General features: G+C 45.4%; 1 protein-coding gene across 3 annotated transcripts in view; it reads right to left on the reverse strand.

Moving 5' to 3' along the window:
• LOC119964802 (WD repeat-containing protein 47-like) overlaps nt 1-26,543 on the reverse strand; it is a 116,699-nt gene that overhangs the window by 6,588 nt on the left and 83,568 nt on the right. For all 3 annotated transcript variants that reach the window (XM_038794809.1, XM_038794810.1, XM_038794808.1), the window contains one exon: nt 7,069-7,239. In XM_038794809.1, the coding sequence (XP_038650737.1) occupies nt 7,069-7,239 (171 nt within the window). The remainder of the gene's footprint in view (nt 1-7,068; nt 7,240-26,543) is intronic.

The raw sequence follows: 26,543 nt of genomic DNA on the forward strand, positions 1-26,543 counted from the left end.
GTTCAAGGGACACAGATTCAATTCCGGCCTCAGGTGACTACCTGTATGGAGTTTGCATTTCCTCCCTGTGTCAGCATGGGTTTCCTCTGGGTGCTCCGGGAGCCTCCCACAGTCCAAAGATGTGTAGGTTAGGTGAATTTGCCATGCTAAATTGCCCCTCGGTGTCCACAAGGTGGATGGGGTTACTAGGACAGAGTAGAGGTGTGGGCTTAAGTAGGATGCTCCTTCCAAGGGCCAGTGCAGACTCAAAGTGCCGCTCCTTCTGCACTGTAAATTCTATGAATATGTTAGCGATATCACACATGCTGGGATATCAGAAGAACCCCGCAACGTAGAAATTATCAAGTAGAACGGCCCACAACTGAATCTCTGAATGTTTACAAGCCAAATGGTACAAGGAGAACACAATCCATTAGCCATTTTGTCATGAGTTAGCCACAATGTCTCAAAATATAAAACTGCCAGGACATCCTGAAGTTCACAAAAACAAAGCATACCGCTTTGATACAGTGAAACGTACAAATGTCATGATAGCTGGCTAGTCTTTTTTAAAACAAAGGATGCATAATTGTTTTTTTAAACCACCAATGAAATTGAATACTTGGGGAAGACACCCTGGGAGAGTCCTTTAACTACTCTATCCTCCTGTACAAATAGGGCTGATTTCTAATCTGAAGCCTACAACTGAAATTAACACCATTAATGCTTTGATAAAAACAAAAAACTTCAACATGCTGCAACCATAACCTATCAAGGACTCACTATGAACATAGGGAGATATATTTTGATGCAATTTTCATATTATCCACAAAGAAAAACGCAAGGGGATAAAAGCCAATCAGACATACTGCTATTAGATCACAATTATAAGGACCAAAGAAAAATTATTTTAGATCCAACACAAATATTCTGCAATATAACCAACTTCGCAAAATGTGAAATCAATATAGTTAAACACCATCCATAAATTTACATTATTTAACATCAAGCCTAAATAGTGGAGTCTATTCTGCAACTGAGTAGGATTTTAACAATTTAATAACCATGATATTAGCCAAGAGCATTCCTGCCCTCAATCTTACCTCCCACTGCTAACATTGGTCAGACCCGAGTGTACAGGAATGCTCGCATCAAATTCACCATAGTCAACAGCAGAGGAGCAATTGGCATCAATGGCTATGATTTATTCAAGTCCTTACTACAGCCCATTTTTACAACTGCACTGCTGTCGTAACTTGTAGGATGACTACTTCACTTAGAAAGCTGAAGGCGGTGATTTCCGGCAGCGGCCATGGTGTGAGTGGTCTCACATTTGGTAGCTCCCACTGGAGCCTTTTTTTTCGGTAATTTTCCCCGGTTGCCAGGCAGATGTTTTGGAGGAAAAGGGTGCAGAAGCGGGAGGAAAGTTATACTCCACTGGTGAGGTCAGTGGATGGATTTGTGGACCAGAAATGGGTTTAGAAGAAAGAAGCTGCAAGAGCAAGAAATTTTGTGCGACACTGGGAAAGATGGCGGAGAGCAAGGGGTCGGCCCTATCAGCCCAATGGTCGATGGAGCAGTTGTGGACTTTCTGAATGAAAAGCTCAGTCAGCAGAGGAGGGAGGCTCAGGAGGACCTGGAGCCGGTGGTGGACCTGCTGAAAGCAGGCATCGAGGGCCTGAGGGCCGACATACATGCAAGTCTTGAAGAAAGACTAAGCGAGAAGGACCGACTGAGGGCAAGGAAGAGCTGGATAGAACAGATGTACAAAGCGTGGATGGTACAAGGGCGATGGGGTGGCCATACTGTTTCACAAAAGGATGACTTTCACAGTGACAAATGTGGTGACAGACCCGGGGGGACAGTACGTAATAGTTAGCAGTGTCCTAGAAGGGGCACCAGCGGTGCTTGTAAATACATATATCCCCAACTGGGACTTCATTTTATAAAAACCATGGTAGAGATCCACGAAAATCCAGCTCCAAATCAGTGAAACAATCGGCGATGGCAAAGGAACCAATCACCTTTATGGAGCAGATAGGGGTTGATCCGTGGAGATCCAACTATTTGAGGATCCCAAGATCACAAAGCATATTCCCGTATCGACTTCTTTGTAGTGGGTAAATCGGTGCTTCCAGTGATGGCATGGGCGGAATACTCTGCAATAGTATATAATATATTATACAATAGTATATAATACTCTGACCACGCACCACACTACATAGGTGCGAGATTGGAGACAGGCCAGGCCCAGCAGCCCTTGTGGAGGCTGGATACAGTCCCGCTCACCGATTCGGCATTCTGTGAAAGAATATTACAAGGCATCGATGGGTATGTAACCTGCAACCTAACTTGGGAGGTCTCACCCTCCACATTCTGCGAGGCACTGAAGGTAATGATAAGTGGGGGGGAAATAATAGTATGAAGGGCACTCAGGGACAAGAGTGAGAGGGTAGCTAGGCAACGGCTGATCAACTCCATATTGGTGTGGATAGGTGGTACTCCACAGCCCCAACCGTGGAACTACTGGCGGAGAGGAAAAACTACAAATGGAATTTCACCTGCTCTCCACCAGGAAACCAGTGCACCAACTCCGCCAGACATGGGGACCTTTCATGAACATGGCGACAATGCTAGCCGCCTACTGGCTCACCAGCTGAGAAAGCAGGCAGCCACGAGGGCGACAGCACAGGTGAAAGACAGGAATGGTAAGCTAGAGCGAGACAAGATGCATGAGGCCTTTGCAACTTTCTACCAAGCTGTACACCACCAAGCCCGCAGAGGGGGACTCGAAAATGAACAGTTTATTGACGAGCTGGACATACCAGCTGTGGGGAGGAAATGAGGCAGGGGCTGGAAGCACCACTGGAACTGGGAGAACAGCATCAACTCCATGAAGTCGTCGTAAGCACCAGTTCCAGACGCCAGCACTGGCCCCGCATCTGCTGGAGATGTTCAATGACTCGCTTTCAAGAGGGGTGCTGCCGACCTTGCTGGCACAGGCCTTGATATCACTGATGCCTCAAAAAGACAAAGACCCGGAGTGTGGATCATAAGACCCATCTTGCTCCTGAACGCTGACGGCAAAGTCCCTGGCGAGGTGACTGGAGAGTTATGTGCTGGACGTCATCACAGAAGATCAGACAGACTTTGTCAAGGACAGATAGCTAACGGTGAACATCAGAAGCCTGCTGAATGTGATTATGACCCCACCCGGGAAGGGTACAGCAGAAGTGATTATCTCCCTGGACACAGAAGGCCTTCGACAGAGTCGAATGGAGGCACCTCATTGAGGTACTGGAATAGTTTGGGTTTGGACTAGGGTTCACTTCATGGGTGGAGCTACTATACGGCACTCCCATGGTGACCATGCAGACAAACACCACCAGCACTGAATACGTCCGGCTGCACAGAGGCATGAGGCAGGGATTCCCTTTATCCCCACTATTTGCCTTGGTAATCAATCCACTGGCTATCGCTCTCAGATCAGCGAAGGGGTGGAGCGGCATCCAGAGGGCAAACAGTGAGCATAGACCCTCACTCTATGCGGATGACCCACTCCTCTACGTCTCAAATCCCGTAGCCAGCATGGGAGGAATAATGGAACTCCTGGTCAGGTTACAAATTCAACCTGAACAAGAGCAAAATCTTCCAATTAAACCCCCGGACATGCAACCAAAGAATATCCTCCGCAAGGAGACCACAATGTTCCCCCAGCTACCCAGACACACCCTATTGGACAGACTTCTAACATCGGATGAGTTAGGGGATGGTAACTGTGTTGACATGTACAGACGACTGCTAGGAGGAGGTGAGGGCCCTGCTGGACGAGACACGGGAAAAGTGGGAAGAGGAACTGGGCAGAGAGATGGGGACGGACTCTGATTGAAGTGCTGCATAGGGTGAACTTCACCTCCTCATACACTGGGCTGAGCTTAATGCAGGTAAATGTAATACAGGACGCATTTGACCAGAACACCCATGAGAGGGTTCTTCCTGGATAGAAATTGTCCCATTGGGCAGACGCAGCATGGGTTCATAAAGGGCAGGTCGTGCCCAACTAATTTAGTGGAATTTTTTGAGGACATTACCAGTGCAGTAGATAACAGGGAGCCAATGGATGTGGTATATCTGGATTTCCAGAAAGCTTTTGACAAGGTGCCACACAAAAGGTTGCTGCATAAGATAAAGATGCATGGCATTAAGGGTAAAGTAGTAGCATGGATAGAGGATTGGTTAATTAATAGAAAGCAAAGAGTGGGGATTAATGGGTGTTTCTCTGGTTGGCAATCAGTAGCTAGTGGTGTCCCTCAGGGATCCGTGTTGGGCCCACAATTGTTCACAATTTACATCGATGATTTGGAGTTGGGGACCAAGTGCAATGTGTCCAAGTTTGCAGACGACACTAAGATGAGTGGTAAAGCAAAAGGTGCAGAGGATACTGGAAGTCTGCAGAGGGATTTGGATAGGTTAAGTGAATGGGTTAGGGTCTGGCAGATGGAATACAATGTTGACAAATGTGAGGTTATCCATTTTGGTAGGAATAACAGCAAACGGGATTATTATTTAAATGATAAAATATTAAAACATGCTGCTGTGCAGAGACCTGGGTGTGCTAGTGCATGAGTCACAAAAAGTTGGTTTACAGGTGCAGAAGGTGATTAAGGCAGCAAATGGAGTTTTGTCCTTCATTGATAGAGGGATGGAGTTTAAGACGAGGGAGGTTATGTTGCAATTGTATAAGGTGTTAGTGAGGCCACACCTGGAGTATGGTGTTCAGTTTTGGTCTCCTTACTTGAGAAAGGATGTACTGGCATTGGAGGGTGTGCAGAGGAGATTCACGAGGTTAATCCCAGTGCTGAAAGGGTTGGATTACGAGGAGAGGTTGAGTAGACTGGGACTGTACTCGTTGGAATTTAGAAGGATGAGGGGGGATCTTATAGAAACATTTAAAATTATGAAGGGAATAGATAGGATAGATGCGGGCAGGTTGTTTCCACTGGCGGGTGAAAGCAGAACTAGGGGACATAGCCTCAAAATAAGGGGAAGTAGATTTAGGACTGAGTTTAGGAGGAACGTCTTCACCCAAAGGGTTGTGAATCTATGGATTTCCTTGCCCAGTGAAACAGTTGAGGCTCCTTCATTAAATGTTTTTAAGGTAAAGATAGATAGTTTTTTGAAGAATAAAGGGATTAAGGGTTATGGTGTTCGGGCCGGAAAGTGGAGCCGAGTCCACAAAAGATCAGCCATGATCTCATTGAATGGTGGAGCAGGCTCGAAGGGCCAGATGGCCTACTCCTGCTCCTAGTTCTTATGTTCCTGGAGTTGCCAGGGAGATCTGGCCAACCACAGCCACATGTTCTGGTCCTGTCCCAGACTTGTCGGGTACTGGACCGCTATTTCTCGAGGCCAGGTTTGAGATTGTGGGGGTGAGGGTGGAGCCATGCCCATTAGTGATGGCCTTTGGTGTATCGGAACCGCCAGAGCTCTTTACAGGGGAGGAGGGTAGACATCCTAGCCTTTTCTCCCTGATCACTCGCCGGAGATTCCTGCTCGGCTGAAGAACAGCAGTGCCGCCCAAGGTCGCAGACTTGCTGCCCCGATTTAGCAGAATTCCTCAAATTGGAATAGATAAAATTTGCTATCCGAGGAAGGCTTCCACAACACATGGAAGCAATTTACCCACAAACCTGTTCGAGGATTTGTTCGTGACCACCAATAAAAGAGGGGGGGGGGGGGGGTGAAATATGCAAAAGAGTGCGGGTGGCAGGAGAAATAGGAAAAGGGGGAGGGGAGACATCACCCAGAGTATAGGGGAAGTACGGCAGAGGAACCAAAGGGTACCGAACCCATGGGTGAGGCCATGGCAAACAACAACAACAGGGTATGCCCTGGTGGCCTCAAACATGCCCTTGGTATGTTTTAATACCATGGGACAACATTTTAAACACTATGGTTGTGGTAACCGATCACTGGGAGCCCAATATTAATGTGCCTCATATCTGTATATATGTTTCCTATGTATTCATACCTGTTAATTTTTTCTTTTTTTTCCTTTTTGTTCCTTGCAATGTTGTTACAAATAAATGTGAAAACCAATAAAAATATTTTTAAAAAAAGGAATATGTACAGCTGTCTGAAGGGGTGTTTTTGAGATGTAAATTAGTGTTTATCTATATGACTTGGGGGAAACAATGGTGTAAGGATGACATGACTTCAAAGTGGAGAGGTAAGGGAATTGGCACTTCTCTGCCAAAAGCCTAGTCCACAGGGTGGGTAATATCAAAGGGAAAAAAACCAATACATCCATGGTAAGATAACTGGAGAAGAGGGTAGAGAAGGAGCTACCATCATAGTCACACCCAGCTGCAGAAACAGGCTCGCCTGAAACTGTTTGCTGTTAACATCAAAATTCGAACAGAGAAGAATTTCCCGGCTTTCTCGAACCTGACAAATAACCTGTGGGGTGGTAATGATATGGCTGGATGTAGCCCATAGAGTTATATAACATTGGATGTTTTGGGGGGAAAAAGAGCGCTTCTCAAGTGCAGGAAACTTAGGTAGTTGGGGAACAAGGGTTATCTTCATGAGATCCTGTGGGGTGCAAAGCCATTAGTTTAGTTAAGTATACTGTTGTAGTGTATTCCAATCTTTCTTGTGTGTTTCCTTTTAAGTTAATAAACATTCTTTATTCCTTGATCCCAAGACTAGATGGTTCCTCCCTGATTTGCATATTATTTTCTCACATTATACCAAATTGAAAATATACATCACTGAGAACGGTGTTCCAAGTTACCCTCTGGGTTTTGGGATACCTTCGCATTTATCAGCTGGGTTCTTAACAAAGTTACTCAAATAATTTTTCTATCCTTAAAACATAATTTTAAAGAATTAAAACTAAACCTCTCACACACGAATGGCACTGAATTCTGGATAGTAACAGGACGGACAATCTATAATCAATTCATGCTTCACCTAGTTACAAAAACCATACCACTTCATCCATAACAATAGAGTATATTCCATACATCCATTGCTTCTAGTTGTGAAGGCATCATCAAGTTTGAGGTTTTAAAATCTATTTCATACCAGTATGTCCACTGAGTGCATGTAATCCCTGGCCTCGTTGACAATCTGTAGTGTAAATATTACAATCTCCAGCTCCAGCGCTAATTAAGATTGCTCCGCCACTTTCTGGGCCCTCCATGAAAGCAAGATCTCGGATTGTGCCATCATGCATGCTGAACTCCAAATCAGGACCTGTGAAAAAACATACTACTCATTTAGATTTGTATCCTTCTAGCACCAACTACTATAATGTGATTTATTGCTTTGGCAAGTTATTCATAACTTCTCAGATAAGTAAATCTCATTAATCATTAGAACATTTTGTAATATGTAGATACCATTCAGTACATTTTAAATCACGCATAATACAGGTTTAGTCATCTTCTTTATCAAATGCAGAAATACTACTAGTATGTATGGTTAGAATAGCCTCCCAATTAGCAACAAGAATATTCCATTCGAATAAGTTACATTATGTAGTTTGCACAAATAATTAAACCGGCAGAAGTGGAGTTACTTTTGGCTGATGTACTCTGCAGGGAGGAAAAGTGGCTATGATTTTCCAACTCCATTACAAACCTCCTTCCTATTTATTTTGACAATTACATAGACATTGTAGTAAATCTGTGGCATCACTTAGGTGAATTACCATGATCAAGGAGAAACCTTGGGGGGAAAAAAGAACTGCTACAAGAAATGTCCAAGTGTTCACATCAACATCATTTTCCAAATATTCTCATGGGCATAATGAAGTTCGCTCTGCTCTATCCATTTTGTATTTCTCTAAATGAATGATCATCAGATCTCTATCCCGTCTAATGTACCCAAAGGTAACAATTTTATAATGTATGTAAATAAATCTGAAGACTTCAAAATATAGTAATTCCCTCCCAGAAACCAAAATGTAAAGTTAAACGAAACAGACTTCAGATTTTGGAAAGCATAAATATTGAACAGAACATTTTAAATACATTCTCTCTCACTTATGAGATAGTTTCTCTCAAAATAGAGGAAACATTAATGACATATCCAAGAGCATGTTGTGTCATCTCATAATGTGAAAACTTTTATTTCAATCCTGTGCCTATTTTGACGAGGAAACCATCAGCTGGATGGAGTGTACAATTTTTCCACATCAGAAGATTCCCTAAAATTCGAGAGGTAGTGCAGAATTACTGATTTTGATGATGTCCCACTGTGGATTTGAATAAGCCAGGGATATAAACGTTCAGTGCTTTAGTGAGTTTTCTACTGTCAACAGTAGAGGACTGATTCAAAGAGGTGGCATAACTCCCTCACTATCTTCCTTGTGAAACAAGTGCAACTGGTAGCTGTTCTTAGATTTGTAAAAGTAAAATACTGTGGGGATACTGGATATTGAGACATAAAACAGAAAATGCAGGTCCAGCAGTTAATGTTTCAGATCCATTGAATCCCCAGGAATGCAAAGGAAGCCATTCAGCCCATCAAGTCTGCACCAACATTCTGAAAGAACATCCTACCTAGGCCTACCTTATCCACCTTATCCCCCATCACCCCGTAATCCCACCTAACCTGCACACCTTTGGACTGTGGGAGCACCTGCAGGAAACCCATGCAGACACAGAGGGAATGTGCAAACCCCACACAGTCACCCAAGGCCAGAATCAAACCTGGGTCCCTGGCACTCTGAGGCAGTAGTGCGCACTAACCACTGTGCCACCATGCGGGTCTGTGACATTTCATCTGTTTCCGTCTCCACAAATAGTACCGGGCCGACTGATATTTCTTGCATTTTCTATCCTTGGATACATCCTGGTAGGTGTCCTATGTGATTTACATGACTGCAAAGGCAAATGAGAAATCTGCCTTGCATCTTCTTTTTGTTACGACCTCAGCAGATATTAATACTGAGCAAGTCAGATCTCACATTGAAATACACCTCGATTAATCGTAATTTTGTTCTTTCATTGTAGAAACAGGGAGGGAAAGCTACTGAACACGAAAAGTACAGGACTCCAGAGATAACTTCTAAAAATGCGACTAATTAAATATTTATTAAAAGAAAGCAAAGATAAAACAAAAAAACTTAAACACACAAGGTAAAAGGTACACAATTAGAAAGAAATGTTAACAGAAAAAGCAGCCCATGGTCACCTGGGACTTTTACCTTTATTATGAGCCATCCTACCAGCCTGAAAAGCTACCTTACTCAAGCTATGTAGTTTTTTAAATCAAAATTTGACAATAAACAAAATAATTCACATGTGACAGAACCATTCATGTTTGAGACCAGATGTTGTCAGTTTTTGTTTAGCGTCAGCATTTTTGCCCGATTGAGCACTTAATTTAGAGACACTCCAGGACAGTACTCAGGAATATCCACACTGTCAATGGTGTATTCCTTCCATTCATAGAATTCCTACAGTACAGAAGGAGGCCATTCGGCCCTACTGAGGCTCAATCCCCCACCCTATCCCCGTTAATCTCACCTAGGGATAATTTAGCATGGCCAATCCACCTAACCTGCACATCTTTGGACTGTGGGAGGAAACCAGAGCAGCTGGAAGAAATGCATGCAGGCACGGGAAGAATGTGAAAACTCCAGAGTCACCCGAGGTCGAAATCGAACCGGTGTGTCTGGCATTGAGAGACAGCAGTGTTAACCACTGTGCCATTGTATCTCCCATTGGTTCATTCCTTCGCTGCTATCATTTTCTTTTGAGAAGGTTGACTTACTTGGATCTCCACCTCGGTCTTCCCACATGGATCAATTGCATCCAGTTCATTATATCCTCATTCATTTTACATAAGAACATAAGAACTAGGAACAGGAATAGGCCATCTGGTCCCTCGAGCCTGCTCTGCCATTCAATGAGATCATGGCTGATCTTTTGTGAACTCAGCTCCACTTTCCGGCCCGAACACCATAACCCTTAATCCCTTTATTCTTCAAAAAACTATCTTTTATATTGAAAACATTTAATGAAGGAGCCTCAACTGCTTCACTGGGCAAGGAATTCCATAGATTCACAACCCTTTGGGTCAAGAAATTCCTCCTAAACTCAGTCCTAAATCTAATTCCCCTTATTTTGAGGCTATGCCTGCTAGTTCTGCTTTCACCCGCCAGTGGAAACAACCTGCCCACATCTATCCTATCTATTCCCTTCATAATTTTATATGCTTCTATAAGATCCCCCCGCATCCTTCTAAATTCCAACGAGTACAGTCCCAGTCTACTCAACCTCTCCTCGTAATCCAACCCCCACAACTCTGGGATTAACCTAGTGAATCTCCTCTGCACACCCCCCAGCACCAGTACATCCTTTCTCAGGTAACATCTTATACAGTTGCAGCATAACCTCCCTAGTCTTGAACTCTATACCTCTAGCAATGAAGGACAAAACTCCATTCACCTTCTTAATCACCTGTTGCACCTGTAAACCAACTTTTTGCGACTCATGCACCAGCACACCCAGGTCCCTCTGCACAGCAGCATGCTTTAATATTTTATCATTTAAATAATAATCCCTTTTGCTGTTACTCCTACCAAAATGGATAACCCACATTTGTCAACATTGTATTCCATCCGCCAGACCCTAGCCCGTTCATTTAACCTATCCAAATCCCTCAGACTTCTGGTATCCTCTGCACTTTTTGCTTTACCACTCATCTTAGTGTCGTCTGCAAACTTGGACACATTGCACTTGGTCCCCAACTCCAAATCGTCTATGTGAATTGTGAACAATTGTGGGCCCAACACTGATCCCTGAGGGACACCACTAACTACGTATTGCCAACCAGAGAAATATCCATTAATCCCCACTCTTTGCTTTCTATTAATTAACCAATCCTCTATCCATGCTACTACTTTACCCTTAATGTCATGCATCTTTATCTTATGCAGCAACCTTTTGTGTGGCACCTTGTCAAAAGCTTTCTGGAAATCCAGATATACCACATCCATTGGCTCCCTATTATCTACCGCACTGGTAATGTCCTAAAAAAATTCCACTAAATTAGTTAGGCACGACCTGCCCTTTCTGAACCCATGCTGTTTCTGCCCAATAGGACAATTTCCATCCAGATGCCTCACTATTTCTTTCTTGATGATAGATTTGAGCATCTTCCCCACTACCGAAGTTAAGCTCACTGGCCTATAATTACCAGCTTTCTGCCTACCTCCTTTTTTAAACAGTGGTGTCACGTTTGCTAATTTCCAATCCGCAGGGACCACCCCAGAGTCTAGTGAATTTTGGTAAATTATCACTAGTGCATTTGCAATTTCCCTAGCCATCTCTTTTAGCACTCTGGGATGCTCCACGTCAAGGCCAGGAGACTTGTCTACCTTTAGCCCCATTAGCTTGCCCATCACTACCTCCTGAGTGATAACAATCATCTCAAGGTCCTCACCTGTCATAGCCTCATTTCCATCAGTCACTGGCATGTTGTTATTTGTGTCTTCCACTGTGAAGACCAGCCCAAAATGCCTGTTCAGTTCCTCAGCCATTTCTTCATCTCCCATTATTAAAACTCCCTTCTCATCCTCTAAAGGACCAATATTTACCTTAGCCACTCTTTTTTGTTTTATATATTTGTAGAAACTTTTACTAGCTTTATATTCTGAGCAAGTTTATACTCAGAATCTATCTTACTCTTCATTATAGCTTTTTAGTAGCTTTCTGTTGCCCCCTAAAGATTTCTCAGTCCTCTAGTCTCCCACTAATCTTTGCCACTTTGTATGCGTTCTGTTCTCCTTTGTGTTGGATAAGTAGAACTTAGTTGATGAGCTGTGGCTTGGGCAGCATTTATTCATAGAATCATAGAATTTACAGTGCAGAAGGAGACCATTTGGACCATCAAGTCTGCACCGGCCCTTGGAAAGAGCACCCCATTTAAGCCCACACTTCCAACCCATCCTCGTAACACAGTAATCTCACCTGACCATTTTGGACACTAAGGGCAATTTCGCATGGCCAACCCACCTAACCTGCAAATCTTTGGACTGTGGGAGGAAACCGGAGCACCCGGAGGAAACCCACGCAGACATGGGGAGAACGTGCAGATTCCACACAGCCAGTATCCCAAGCTGGGAATTGAACCTGGGACCCTGGGGCTGTGAAGCAACTGTGCTAACCACTATGCTACCGTGCTGCCCATCCTAATTGTCCTCGACAATGTGGTAAGCTATCTTCTTAAATTCCTGCAGTCCATGTGGTGCAAGTAAACCCACAGTAATGTTATGGAAACTCTGCCCATATGTCCACATCTCGAATGCACTCAACTTATCAATAGTCTATTAGCTAATTTTCAAATGTGGTGTGAAACCAAGGTTCTACCTGCCCTATCAGGTTGATGTAAAAGATACCATGACACCAGGCAAAGAAAAGTAGGGGAGCTCTATCCAGTGCCTTGACTAATACTTATACAAAGAACAACAAAGAACAAAGAAAATTACAGCACAGGAACAGGACCTTCAGCCCTCCCAGCCTGCGCCGATCCAGATCCTTTATCTAAACCTGTTGCCTATTTTCCAAGGTCTACTTCTCTCTCTTCTCCACCCGTTCATATATCTGTCCAGATGCATCTTAAATGATGCTATCATGCCCGCCTCTACCACCTCTGCTGGCAAAGCATTCCAGGCACCCACCACCCTCTGTGTAAAAAAATTTCCACAAACATCTCTCTTAAACTTTCCTCCTCTCATCTTGAAATCGTCACCCCTTGTAATTGACACCCCCACTCTTCGAAAAAGCTTGTTGCTATCCACTCATAATTCATACCTCTCATAATTTTGTAGACCTTAATCAGGTCTCCCCTCAACCTCCGTCTTTCCAACGAAAACAATCCTAATCTACTCAACCTTTCTTCATAGCTAGCACCCTCCATACCAGGCAACATCCTGGTGAACCTCCTCTGCACCCTCTCTAAAGCATCCACATCCTTCTGGTAATGTGGCGACCAGAACTGCATACAGTATTCCAAATGTGGCCTAACCAAAGTCCAATACAACTGTAACATGACCTGCCGACTCTTGTACTCGATACCCCGTCCGATGAAGGCAAGCATGCTGTATGCCTTCTTGACCACTCTATCAACCTGCGTTGCCACCTTCAGGGTACAATGGACCTGAACTCCCAGATCTCTCTGCATATCAATTTTCCCCAGGACTCTTCCATTGACCATGTAGTTTGCTCGAGTTAGATCTTACAAAATGCATCACCTCGCATTTGCCTGGATTGAACTCCATCTGCCATTTCTCTGCCCAACCTCTCTATATTTTGCTGTATTCTCTGACAGTCCGCCTCGCTATCTGCAACTCCACCAATCTTAGTATCATCTGCAAACTTGCTCATCAGACCACTTATACCGTCATCCAGATCATTTATGTATATCACAAAGAACAGTGGTCCAAGCACGGATCCCTGTGGAACACCACTAGTCACCTTTCTCCATTTTGAGACCCTCCCTTCCACCACTACTCTCCGTCTCCTGTTGCCCAGCCAGTTCTTTATCCATCTAGCTAGTACACCCTGAACCCCATACGACTGCACTTTTTCCATCAACCTGCCATGGGAAACTTTATCAAATGCTTTACTGAAGTCCATGTATACGACATCTACAACCCTTCCTTCATCAATTAACTTTGTCACTTCCTCAAAGAATTCTATTAGGTTTGTAAGACATGACCTTCCCTGCACAAAACCATGCTGCCCATCACTGATAAATCTATTTTCTTCCAAATGTGAATAGATCCTATCCCTCAGTATCTTCTCCAACAGTTTGCCTACCACTGACATCAAGCTCACAGGTCTATAATTCCCTGGATTATCCATGCTAACCCTCTTAAACAAAGGGACAACATTAGCAATTCTCCAGTCCTCCGGGACCTCACCCGTGCTCAAGAATGCTGCAAAGCTATCTGTTAAGGCCCCAGCTATTTAGTCCCTCGCTTCCCTCAGTAACCTGGGATAGATCCCATCCGGTCCTGGGGACTTGTCCACCTTAAAGCCTTTTAGAATACCCAAAACCTCCCCCTTCCTTATGCCAACATGACCTAGAGTATTTAAACATCCATCCCTAGCCTCAACATCCATCATGTCCCTCTCCTTGGTGAATACAGATGCAAAGTACTCATTAAGAAGCTCACTCATTTCCTCTGACTCCATGCATAAATTCCCTCTTTTGTCTTTGAGTGGGCCAATCCTTTCTCTAATTACCCTCTTGCTCCTTATATACGAATAAAAGGCTTTGGGATTTTCCTTAACCCTGTTAGCCGAAGATATTTCATGACCCCTTTTAGCCCTCTTTATTGCACGTTTGAGATTTGTCCTACTTTCCCGATATTCCTCCAAAGCTTCATCAGTTTTGAGTCGCCTCGATCTTACGTATGCTTCCTTTTTCACTTAGCTAGTCTCACAATTCCACCCGTCATCCATGGTTCCCTAATCTTGCCATTTCTATCCCTCATTTTCACAGGGACATGTCTGTCCTGCACTCTAATCAACCTTTCCTTGAAAGACTCCCACATTTCAAATGTGGATTTACCCTAAACAGCTGCTCCCAATCCACATTCCCTAGCTCCTGCCGAATTTTGTTATAGTTGGCCTTTCCCTAATTTAGCACTCTTCCTTTAGGACCACTCTCGTCCTTGTCCATGAGTATTCTAAAACTTATGGAATTGTGATCGCTATTCCCAAAGTAATCGCCGACTGAAATGTCAACCACCTGGCCGGGATCATTTCCTAATACCAGGTCCAGTATGGCCCCTTCCCGAGTTGGACTATTTACATACTGCTCTAAAAAACTCACCTGGATGCTCCTTACAAATTCTGCTCCATCTACGCCTCCAACACTACACGAGTCCCATTCAATGTTGGGGAAGTTAAAATCTCCCATCACAACCACCCTGTTACTCCTACATTTTTCTATAATCTGTCTACATATTTGTACCTCTACTTCACATCTGCTTTTGGGAGGCCTATAGTAAAGTCCCAACAATGTTACTGCACCCTTCCTATTTCTTAGCTCTATCCATATTGCCTCAGTGCTCGAATCCTCCATCGTGCCCTCCTTAATCACAGCTGTGATATCATCTCTGACCAGTAATGCAACTCCTCCACCCCTTTTACCTCCCTCTCTATCCCTCCTGAAGCATCTATACCCTGGGATATTTAGTTGCCAGTCTTGCCCATCCCTAAACCATGTCTCAGTAATACCGATAACATCATATTCCCAGTTACTAATCCAAGCCCTAAATTCATCTGCCTTACCTGCTATACTTCTCGCATTAAAACAAATGCACCTCAGACCACCTGTCCCTTTACGATCATCATCTCTTCCCTGTCTACTCTTCCCCTTAGTCACATTGAGTTTATTATCCAGTACCTTACTGGCTTTAGTTGCTGCCTCTTTACTGACCTCTAACTTCTTAATCTGGTTCCCTTCCCCCTGCCACATTAGTTTAAAACCTCCCCAACAGTGTTAGCAAAAGCACCCCCGAGGACATTGGTTCCAGTCCTGCCCAGGTGTAGACCATCCGATTTGTAATGGTCCCACCACCCCAGAACCGGTTCCAATGTCCCAAAACAGTTCCAATGTCCCAAAAAATAGCTCAACAAACATCACTTAAAAATATCTGGTCATTATCTCATTACTGTTTATAGGACCTTGTTGTACGCAAAATAGCTGCTACACCGTCTGCATAACAAAACTGAAAGTGTTGTGAGGTTATCTACATAATGGGTTGTTGAACTGTGGGTCTGAAGGTCACATTTGGGGACACTAGCTCCCTCTCTGCCGAGGCAGCAATGGAGACTGCCCAGTCTGGAGGCTCTGGTGGGATAGCGCTCGATCCACTGGACTGATGCAGTCAAACAGCATGGTGGACAGTGTTCCCAAAGGGCCCTATAACATTACAAATCAGCTTGGCTAACGAGTAAGAGTTTGATGACTTTGTACCGACTAGGTAGAGGCAGGGAAGCATAACTCAGTGACTGGCTGACTGAGAAACACCAGGAGGTCATGCAGCTGAGCTGGGATAGTCAGTAATGGCTTCAAACGGTTTCTCTTCATGTCTGCCAGTTGTACAGGCTCCTTACCTCAGGCACCAGCAGCTGGACCAAAACAAGGGTACAGGGGCTTGTGAGCGATTGAGGGTGTTGGGAAAGAGGGGCTTAACCAAGCCGTCTGCCACCAGGGAATTTGGAGAGCTTCAAGAGTACATAAAATAACATCTTTGCAAAATACTTTTAAAGCTTATAATACATCATGTAGATATGAAAATCCAGGTTGATCTGTAATACGTCAACGTCCTTAATTTTACTATGCTGTTTTATTGTGGATTTGTTTTTGCTTGTGTCTGGTATCACACTAATTTTCAAAAGTGCTAAAATGCGACCACATTGGAAACTAATTTGGGGACCACTGCACTATACAATTACACATTTTCTTTCTTTCTTGGATAGGATCATAATGAACATTTTTGTATATTTTACTGTTACGGGCCACGCATTTGGCTTGCATTGTTAAGTACCTTTGTTTCCACCAGGCAATTTTCACAAGCAGTTGTTACTAGAATGAAGTTGATCTTAGAGCAAAGATTTAAAAAAATCCTTTTTTTTCCCTCCAATGTCCCCTCTGGAGCATTCATTTTCCATGGTACATTTTTTAAAAAGCAGCAGAACATTCAATTCAGTACAAAACTACTTTCCTGTGCCAACTTAAAACACCTACTATATTTTCTACACATCTTCCCCTCCTTCCTTCCACACCTTGGAATCTAAAGTTGTGAGATAAAAAAATTGATCATATAAACAATAGTAATAGTAAGCCATTTGGCCATAAAGTCTACTCCAATAAGATTATAGCTGATCTTATTGTGGCCTTAATTCTAAAATCCTGTTTGTCCCCTATCACCCTTAACTCACTTGTTGATCAAAAATCTGTCTCAATCAACCTTGATATTCAGACACAACCTCCACTGCTCCCTGTTGAAGACAACTCTCCAGTCCAACAACCCTCAGAAAAGAAATTCCTCCTAATCTCCGACTAAAATGGAGATTCCTTATTTTTGAAATTTACCTCCGAGTTCTACCCTGTCAAGTCTCCTCAGAATCCTACATATTTCAACAAGATCCCTTCTTATTCTTTTAAATACCAATGAATATAGCCTCGGTTCGCCCAGTCGTGTCTCATAAGACAAGTGAATCTTCTCTGAACTGCTTCCAATGCAAGTATATAACTCAAATAAGGAAACCAATAGGGGCAGCACGGTGTCACAGTGGTTAGCACTGCTGTCTCACGGCGCCAAGGTCCCAGGTTCGATTCCAGCTCTGGGTCACTGTCCGTGTGGAGTTTGCACATTCTCCCCGTGTTTGCATGGGTTTCGCCCCCACAACCCAAAGATGTGCAGGGTAGGTGGATTGGTCATGCTAAATTGCGCCTTAATTGGAAAAACTTTATTGGGTACTCTAAATTTATATTAAAAAAAACCCCAAAAAATTAAACCAAAACTTTACATAGTATTCCGGGTGCTGTCGCATGACTACCCCGTACAGCTGCAGCAAAACTTCCCTACTTTTTGTTACTCCGTCCCCCTTGCAATAATCTATTTGCTCTCCTAATTACTTGCGGTAACTTCTGATGAATTTTTAAGATTCTTTACAAGTAAACCCAAAACCCTCTGAACTACACCATCTCCATGTAAACGATTTTCTGCTTTTGAATTCTACCTGCAAAAATGGATAATCTCATCTTTGATATACTCCATCTGCCAATTTGTAGCCCATTCACTTAAGCTACTAAATCCCTTGGCAGACTTATTACATCTTCATCACAGATTGCTTTCCTAATTTTCTTTGTTTCAGCAAATTTAGCTACAAAACAGTCTGTCCCTTTATCCAAGTAATTAATATAGATTATACATAGTTGAGGCCCAGCACTGATCACGACAGCACTCCACTTGCTAGTTTGCCAACCTGAAAATGACTGATTTATCCCAACTCTCTGCTTCCCGTTAGTTAACCAATTTTCTACCCATGCTTAAAGATCACTGCAAACATCATGAGCTCTTACCCCATGCAGTAACCTTTTATGTTGCACCTCATCAAATGCAGGGAGGAATTCAGCGTGCCCGATCCTCCCCTATTTACTCCCCCATCAAGCGTATCTCCCCCTCGTTCAATGCCCACACGCCTTCAATGGGCCCCTGCCACACATGCCCCACAATCCTTCAATGCCCCCCCTCAACACACACTGCCACATCTCCCCCTCCTTCAACGCCCACCACCATACATCTCCCCTCCTTCAATGGGCCCCGCCATATATCTCCCCTATCTTTAACACCCTCCGCCACACATCTCCCACTCCTTCAACACCCTTGCCACACATTCCCTCCTTTTAATACGCCACCACCGCACATCTCCCCCCTTCAACACCCCCCCATCCACACATCTCCCCCTCCTTCAATGCCCCTACCACATATCTCCCCCCTCCTTCAACACGCCCCATCCACACATCTCCCCCTCCTTCCATACACCTCCCCCCCTCCCCCCACTTCAACCTTCACCCATACCAACTCCTTCTTCAATATCCCGCCATATCTCTTGCACCCACCACATCCCGCAACAAATCTCCCACTTCCAATGCCCCTCCCTCCAGATTTCCCCTTCTCCTATCTTTATCCCAGGCCATCCCTATTCACCCTTCCCCAGTATTGGTGCCAGTGCCTCATGAATCAAAATCCATTTCTCCCATACCAATCTTTGTGCCATGCTTTCAACTCTCTGATCCTATTTATACTATGTCAATTTATTAGTGGATCCTGTAGTAGTCCAGAGATTATTCCTTTGTGGTATTCCCTCTGCAGAAACTCATTCTTAGTGTCACCTGTGTTGTTGGTACCTCCTTGCACCATAACAACTGCATCCTTTCCCTCCTCCCCAGCCCCGAGATGTCTTTAATCCTGGCACCGGAATTGGCAACACAGCCTTCAAGACTCTCACTCATAGCTGGAGATGACAATATCAATTTCTAACAGTCAATGTCCCCTACTACAACTGCATTCCCTTTTATTTTCCCACTTGAATGGCTCCCTGCACCAAAGTACTGTGGTCAGTTTGTTCATTATCCCTGCCATCCCTACTCTTATCCACACAAGTTGTAAGTACCTCAAACTTATTGGACACTGGCAAGGTCTGAGGCTCTTCCACTGCACCCTCTGGTTCCCAATATCTGCCTCAAACACTACTGTCCCTGACCATGGGCTAAATTAGATGTAGCTAGCATTGCCTAAGGGGTCCAATTGCCTCTTGGAAGCAAGGGTCTAAGTAACATTCCTCCTCCTTGACATATTGTAGTTCTTGAAGCTCGGACTACAGCTCATGAACTCGGAGCTAAAATTCTTCAAGTTACAGACACTTACTGCTGATGTGATAGCATTGCATCAAATTGATGTCTACCAGGTTCCACATGCTACAACTGTAACATATAACCTGCCCTGCCATCATTGTGTTTAATTTAACTAATTAGGTTAAGTTTAAGTTCATCACTCAACTGTTTAACCAAGTAGTCAAGCTATAAATTTAATACAATACTCTGTCTCCTCAGTACCCATTTAAACTACTTCCTGCATTTAGATGGATAAAATCCTTTAAAAAATCATCACTAATTACATAATTAGAGCTTCAAACATTCACTAGCTTCCAGAGGCTGAAAAAATTAAAAAAGTACCACCTCCCTTCCCCTCTGTCCCAAATTCCCACACTCAGGCCACAAAATTTTTCTCTTCAATATATCTCCATAGCTTTTTAACCAAATATTGCCGAGATTTGTCTCTTTCCTACTAAAACAGTAGTCTACATTAAATATGCTCCAAGTCTTCTACCAGTGTTCCTTTGGGCAGCCTCCTGGGAGCACAGCCATGTTCTGATCAGCCACACACAGGGTAGCTCCTACACGACGGTTTTGGTTTGGGCCTGTTTTTAAGCGTTTAATGGGCGTTTCAGTCAGAAAATTTACAGTATAAATAGTGGAAAGTGATTTCTTCTTCGAGCTGCTATGGTGGCATGATACGGTACGCAAAAGTTGTTTCAGCCGACAGTGGAAGTGGAGGGTCTGTGTGGCGCGGATACAGAAAGAATGGCAGAGGAGGGATCGTCGTCCACCCCATCATCAGACGAGCAACTGATGGGGCTGATGACCAAAGGGGTACTACAAGAGCATCGGTGGGCGATGCAGGAAAACTGGTTGAAGGCGATCGAGGGAGCAGTTGTCCCTCTTCGCAGTCGCATGGAGTGGATGGAAAAGCACCTGGAGTCACAAGCGATGATGATTCAAGATGTGGAACGGGTGGTCTCTGACCACAGTGACAAAATCGTGGAGCTGGAGGCAGAGGTGGCATTGTTGGGTGCGGCCTGTAAGGAGCTGAAAACGAGGGTGGAAGACCAAAGGAATCTATGGATTGTGGGCCTGCCGCTGGAGGGGTGGAGGGAAAAAGTGCCATGGCCTACATTTCCACGGTGTTGGCGAAGCTGGTAGTTGAGGAGGTTTGTGATAAGGCCCTGGAGGTGGACTGAGCTCACTGATCACTAACGCAGAGGCCGAGAACAGGGAGACACCCAGGTTGAATATAGTGAGGATACACTGTTTCTAGGTGGTCCTGAGGTGGGAGAGGAAGATAAAGGATTGTCAGGACATTGGAGTCGATCTGGCCAAGCGATGAGCTGCCTTCAATCGGACCACGGCAATACTTTTTCATAATAAGATTCCATTTGCCGTGCTAAATCCGGCAAACGTTGGGTGACATTTAAGGGAAGGAATCATTTTTTCGTTTTTTCACTTACCTGGTGAGGCGGGGAGGCGAGCCCTGAGGGGCTCTCGCTTCTGGTCAGAAGCGCCCGGGCGGGGGGTTACTGGGTTATGGGGATAGGGTGGAGGTGTTGACCTTGGGTAGGCTGCTCTTTCCAAGAGCCGGTGCAGACTCGATGGGCCGAATGGCCTCCTTCTGCACTGTAAATTCTATAATTCTATGAACATTATTTCACGTCGCCTCAAGAGGCACATGATTTTATTAAGGAGCATGGGTTAGAAAATGGTTGATTGGGGATTGTTGTCTATTTGAAATGTGTGTATCAAACAAATTCACTTTCTATTTCTATATGTTGATGACTTTTAGGGGTTCTGTTTTTGAAATGTTTGCACTATGGTTACCAATGTTTTGTTATATTTGCAACTGTTGGTGTACTAAAATGGTGGAGGGGGATGGGTCGGAGGCTTGGATGTCTATCTCCTGAGGGTTGGGAGGGGGGGGGGGGGGAGGAGTTTTGGGGAGATGGGGGGAGGAGGGGGGGGGGGGGAAAAGAGATGTTCGATGCCGGGACCCCTTTTAACGCCCGCGGTGGATAGGCCCCGAGTGCCGGGGAGCAGTTTGGCCGATATAACAGGGCAGGGTGGAACGGGCAGCCATTTTGTGTGGGGTCGAACGGGAAAGGAAAATGGAGGTTCTATAATAGAATGAGTGGTGGACTTCAATAAGTGTGGGTGGCGGGAGGACAGAAGCGCACGGTGAGAATAGTGATCTGGAATGTACGGGATGAAATGAGATTAAATGAGGCAGACTATTGATGGATTGGTGTTCAGAGGTTGAGGGGAAGAAGCGGCGGAACTGGAGGCTCCGCTGGGGTTACAGGAGATGATGGGAGCAATTGGTGTAATGCAGTTAGGGAAGGTCTCATGCAAGGATGGTTTGCCGTTTGATTTTTGTTATTTTTTTTAAAAACAAGTGCTTTTTATTGAGTTTTTGGTATACAAAACAAATATAAACAAACAGTGGGAGCTAAAGAAGAGAATATACACATGAAACTGGAACTATGTACACCAAGATCAGTCTTGACTACTTACATAAATACATCAGTTTCCCCTTCCTTTCAGTGTTTGCCCTGGTGATTGTGGTCCCTTACATTTCGCTCCCCAGCAGTTTTTCCTTTGCTTTTCTTCCCTTCAGTTCAAATTGGTGTTGCCCCCCCCCCCCCCCCGCCTTTGTGTCTCCTGGTTCCTTTGCTGGGCTTGGCTGAGTTCCTTATTCCCTCCCCCCCTTTCCTTACCGTGCTGTGGCTACCACCTCCTGATCTTTGGCTTCCTCATTGTTGGCTACAAAAATGTCTTTGAACAACTCAGTGAATGGCTACCACGGTTTGTGGAAGCCTTCTTCAGACCCTCGGATGCAAATTTAATTTTCTCCATTTGGTGAAATTCCGACAGGTCGGACAGCCAGTCCGCAGCTTTGGGTGCTGCTGCTGACCGCCAGCCGAGCAGGATTCTCCCTGCAAAGGCAGGGGCACGGCCCGCCTCCCCATGAAGAGATCTGGCTGTTCTGATACCCCACAGACTGCCACTATTGAGCATTGCTCCACACTCATCCCAACCACTTTGGACATTGCTTCAAAGAAGGCTGTCCAGTACCCAGCAAGTCTGGGGCAAGACCAGTCCAGTACCCAGCAAGTCTGGGGCAAGACCAGAACATGTGGGTGTGGTTGGCTGGGCCTCCTTGGCAACGTTTGCATCGGTCCTCCACCTCCGGGAAGAACCTGCTCATTCGAGTTCTGATTAAATGGGCTCAGTGTACCACTTTTAGCTGTATTAGGCATGGCCTAAGGGCAGCGCGGTGGCACAGTAGTTAGCACTGCTGTCTCACGGTGCTGAGGTCCCAGGTTCAATCCCGGCTCTGGGTCACTGTCCATGTAGAGTTTGCACATTCTCCCTGTGTTTGCGTGGGTTTCACCCGCACAACCCAAAGATGTGCAGGGTAGGTGGACTGGCCACACTAAATTTCCCCTTAATTAGAAAAAATGAATTGGGTACTCTAAAAATTAGGCTTAGCCTTGCACATGTGTGGTGGAGCTAGCCCTGTGCAGTGCTTCGCTCCAGAGTCCCCACCCTATTTCAAACCCTAAGTCTTCCTCCCTTGTCTTGTCCAGTTGGGTGCTGGCCCCCCTTAGCAGTTGTCCGTACATGTCACCATAGTTCCCTTTTCCTAATATGTGCATGTCCAGCAGGTCCTCTAGCAGTGACTGTCGTGGGTACGTCTTAGTTTCTTTTTGTAGGAAGTTTTTGAGTTGTAGGTACCCAAGTTCATTAGTTCTCATCAGCTGGAATCTTTCTGTCAGCTCTTCGAGCGTTGATAACCTGTTGTTGGTGTAAAAGTCTCTATCTGTCAGCATCCCCCCGTCCTGTCTCCACCTGTTAAAGATGTCCATGGTCTCCAGCGAGAACCTGTGGTTGTTGCAGATGGGGCTTTATCGGACATCTCAGTTAGCTGGAAATGCTGTCGCAGTTGGTTCCGCGACTCGAGTGTTGCTACCACCACTGGGATCATTGAATATCTATTAGGTGGAAATGGGAGTGTTGCCATGGTTCAGGCCCGGAGGGAGGTCCTTCTCCAGGAGGTCTCCTCCATGGTCACCCACTCTGCTTCTGGCTCCTTAATCCACCCCTTTAATCTCTCTGCGGTCACTGCCTAGTGGTAATACAGTCGGTTTTTGGAGGGCTAGCCCCGCCACGGATCTCGTTCTCCGGCCGCCCTGGTCCGTTGCGGTCCTTTCCAGATCTTTCATTAGAACATAGAACAATACAGCACAGTACAGGTCCTTCGGCCCTCGATGTTGCACCGACATGGGAAGTCAAAAACTAAAGGCCATCTAACCTACACTATGCCATTATCATCCATATGCTTATCCAATAAACTTTTAAATGCCCTCAATGTTGGCGAGTTCACTACTGTTGCAGGTAGGGCATTCCACGGCCTCACCACTCTTTGCGTAAAAAACCTACCTCTGACCTCTGTCCTATATCTATTACCCCTCAATTTAAAGCTATGTCCCCTCGTGCTAGCCACCTCCATCTGCGGGAGAAGGCTCTCACTGTCCACCCTATCTAACCCTCTGATCATTTTGTATGCCTCTATTAAGTCACCTCTTAACCTTCTTCTCTCTAATGAAAACAACCTCAAGTCCATCAGCCTTTCCTCATAAGATTTTCCCTCCATACCAGGCAACGTCCTGGTAAATCTCCTCTGCACCCGTTCCAAAGCTTCCACGTCCTTCCTATAATGAGGCGACCAGAACTGTACGCAATACTCCAAATGCGGCCGTACCAGAGTTTTGTACAGCTGCAACATGACCTCATGGCTCCGGAACTCAATCCCTCTACCAATAAAGGCCAACACACCATAGGCCTTCTTCACAACCCTATCAACCTGGGTGGCAACTTTCAGGGATCTATGTACATGGACACCGAGATCCCTCTGCTCATCCACACTGCCAAGAATTTTACCATTAGCCAAATATTCCGCATTCCTGTTATTCTTTCCAAAGTGAATCACCTCACACTTCTCTACATTAAACTCCATTTGCCAGCTCTGCAGCTTATCTATGTCCCTCTGTAACCTGCAACATCCTTCCACACTGTCTACAACTCCACCGACTTTAGTGTCGTCTGCAAATTTACTCACCCAACCTTCTGTGCCCTCCTCTAGGTCATTTATAAAAATGACAAACAGCAACGGCCCCAGAACAGATCCTTGTGGTACGCCACTCGTAACTGAACTCCATTCTGAACATTTGCCATCAACCACCACCTTCTTTCAACTAGCCAATTTCTGATCCACATCTCTAAATCACCCTCAATCCCCAGCCTCCGTATTTTCTGCAATAGCTGACCGTGGGGACCTTATCAAACGCTTTACTGAAATCCATATACACCACATCAACTGCTCTACCCTCGTCTACCTGTTCAGTCACCTTCTCAAAAAACTCGATAAAGTTTGTGAGGCATGACCTACCCTTCACAAAACCATGCTGACTATCCCTAATCATATTATTCCTATCTAGATGATTATAATCGTATCTCTTATAATCCTCTCCAAGACTTTACCCACAGCAGACGTGAGGCTCACCGGCCTATAGTTACCGGGGTTATCTCTACTCCCCTTCTTGAACAAAGGGACCACATTTGGTACCCTCCAGTCCTCTGGCATTATTCCTGTAGCCAATGATGACATAAAAATCAAAGCCTAAGGCTCAGCAATCTCTTCCCTGGTTTCCCAGGGAATCCTAGGATAAATCCCATCAGGCCCCGGGGACTTATCTATTTTCACCTTGTCCAGAATTGCCAACGCTTCTTCCCTACGCACCTCAATGCCATCTATTCTAATAGCCTGGGTCTCAGCATTCTCCTCCACAACATTATCTTTTTCCTGAGTGAATACTGACGAAAAGTATTCATTTAGTATCTCGCTCATCTCCTCAGCCTCCACACACAACTTCCCACCACTGTCCTTGACTGGCCCTACTCTTACCCTAGTCATTCTTTTATTCCTGACATACCTATAGAAAGCTTTTGGGTTTTCCTTGATCCTACCTGCCAAAGACTTTTCATGTCCCCTTCTTGCTCGCCTTAGCTCTCTCTTTAGATCCTTCCTTGCTTCCTTGTAACTATCAAGCGCCCCAACTGAAACTTCACGCCTCATCTTCACATAGGCCTCCTTCTTCTTAAGAGATTCCACTTCTTTGGTAAACCACGGTTCCCTCGCTCTACCCCTTCTTCCCTGCCTGACTGGTACGTACTTATCAAGAACACGCAATAACTGTTCCTTGAACAAGCTCCACATATCCAGTGTGCCCAACCCTTGCAGCCTACTTCTCCAACCTACACATCCTAAGTCATGACTAATGGCATCATAATTGCCCTTCCCCCAGCTATAAATCTTGCCCTGCGGGCTATACTTATCCCTTTCCATCACTAACGTAAAGGTCACCGAATTGTGGTCACTGTTTCCAAAGTGCTCACCTACCTCCAGATCTAACACCTGGCCTGGTTCATTACCCAAAACCAAATCCAATGTGGCCTCGCCTCTTGTTGGCCTGTCAACATATTGTGTCAGGAAACCCTCCTGCACACATTGTACAAAGAACATTGTTGTCTCCTGTGCCTCCAGTAGCTTTTCGGCTTCGCCCAGGGCCACCTGCATGTTCGCCAGAGGTTCGGCCACCGCACTCTTCACTGCAGCTTGTATGTCTGATTTTCTCTCATCTTGGTGTTCCCTCAATTCTCTTGAGAGGAACGTCCCCCATCCATCCTCTGGTGAGGGGGGGGGGGGGGCTTCTTGTGCGGTGGGTCAGTGCCTCTCCCTCTGGCGAAATCCAAGTTTTGCGACCTCGTGCGCTGGTCGGCTTGGCCCATTGCTGTTTGCCCAGGCTCTTTCCACTCCTGGGCCGGGATTCTCCCCTACCCGGGGGGGCGGGGGGTCCCGACGTACCGGAGTGGCGAGAGCCACTCCGGCGTCGGGCCTCCCCAAAGGTGCGGACTTCTCCGCACCATTAGGGGCTAGGCCCGCGCCGGAGTGGTTGGCGCCCCGCCGACCGACGCGAACGGCCTTTGGCAACCCGCCGACCGGCGCCACGGCTGCCCGAAAGGCCTTCGCCGGTTGTCGCGGGTCCGTGCATGCGCCGGAGCGTCAG

Source organism: Scyliorhinus canicula, chromosome 4 (genome assembly GCF_902713615.1).
Source record: "Scyliorhinus canicula chromosome 4, sScyCan1.1, whole genome shotgun sequence".
NCBI lineage: Eukaryota > Metazoa > Chordata > Chondrichthyes > Carcharhiniformes > Scyliorhinidae > Scyliorhinus > Scyliorhinus canicula.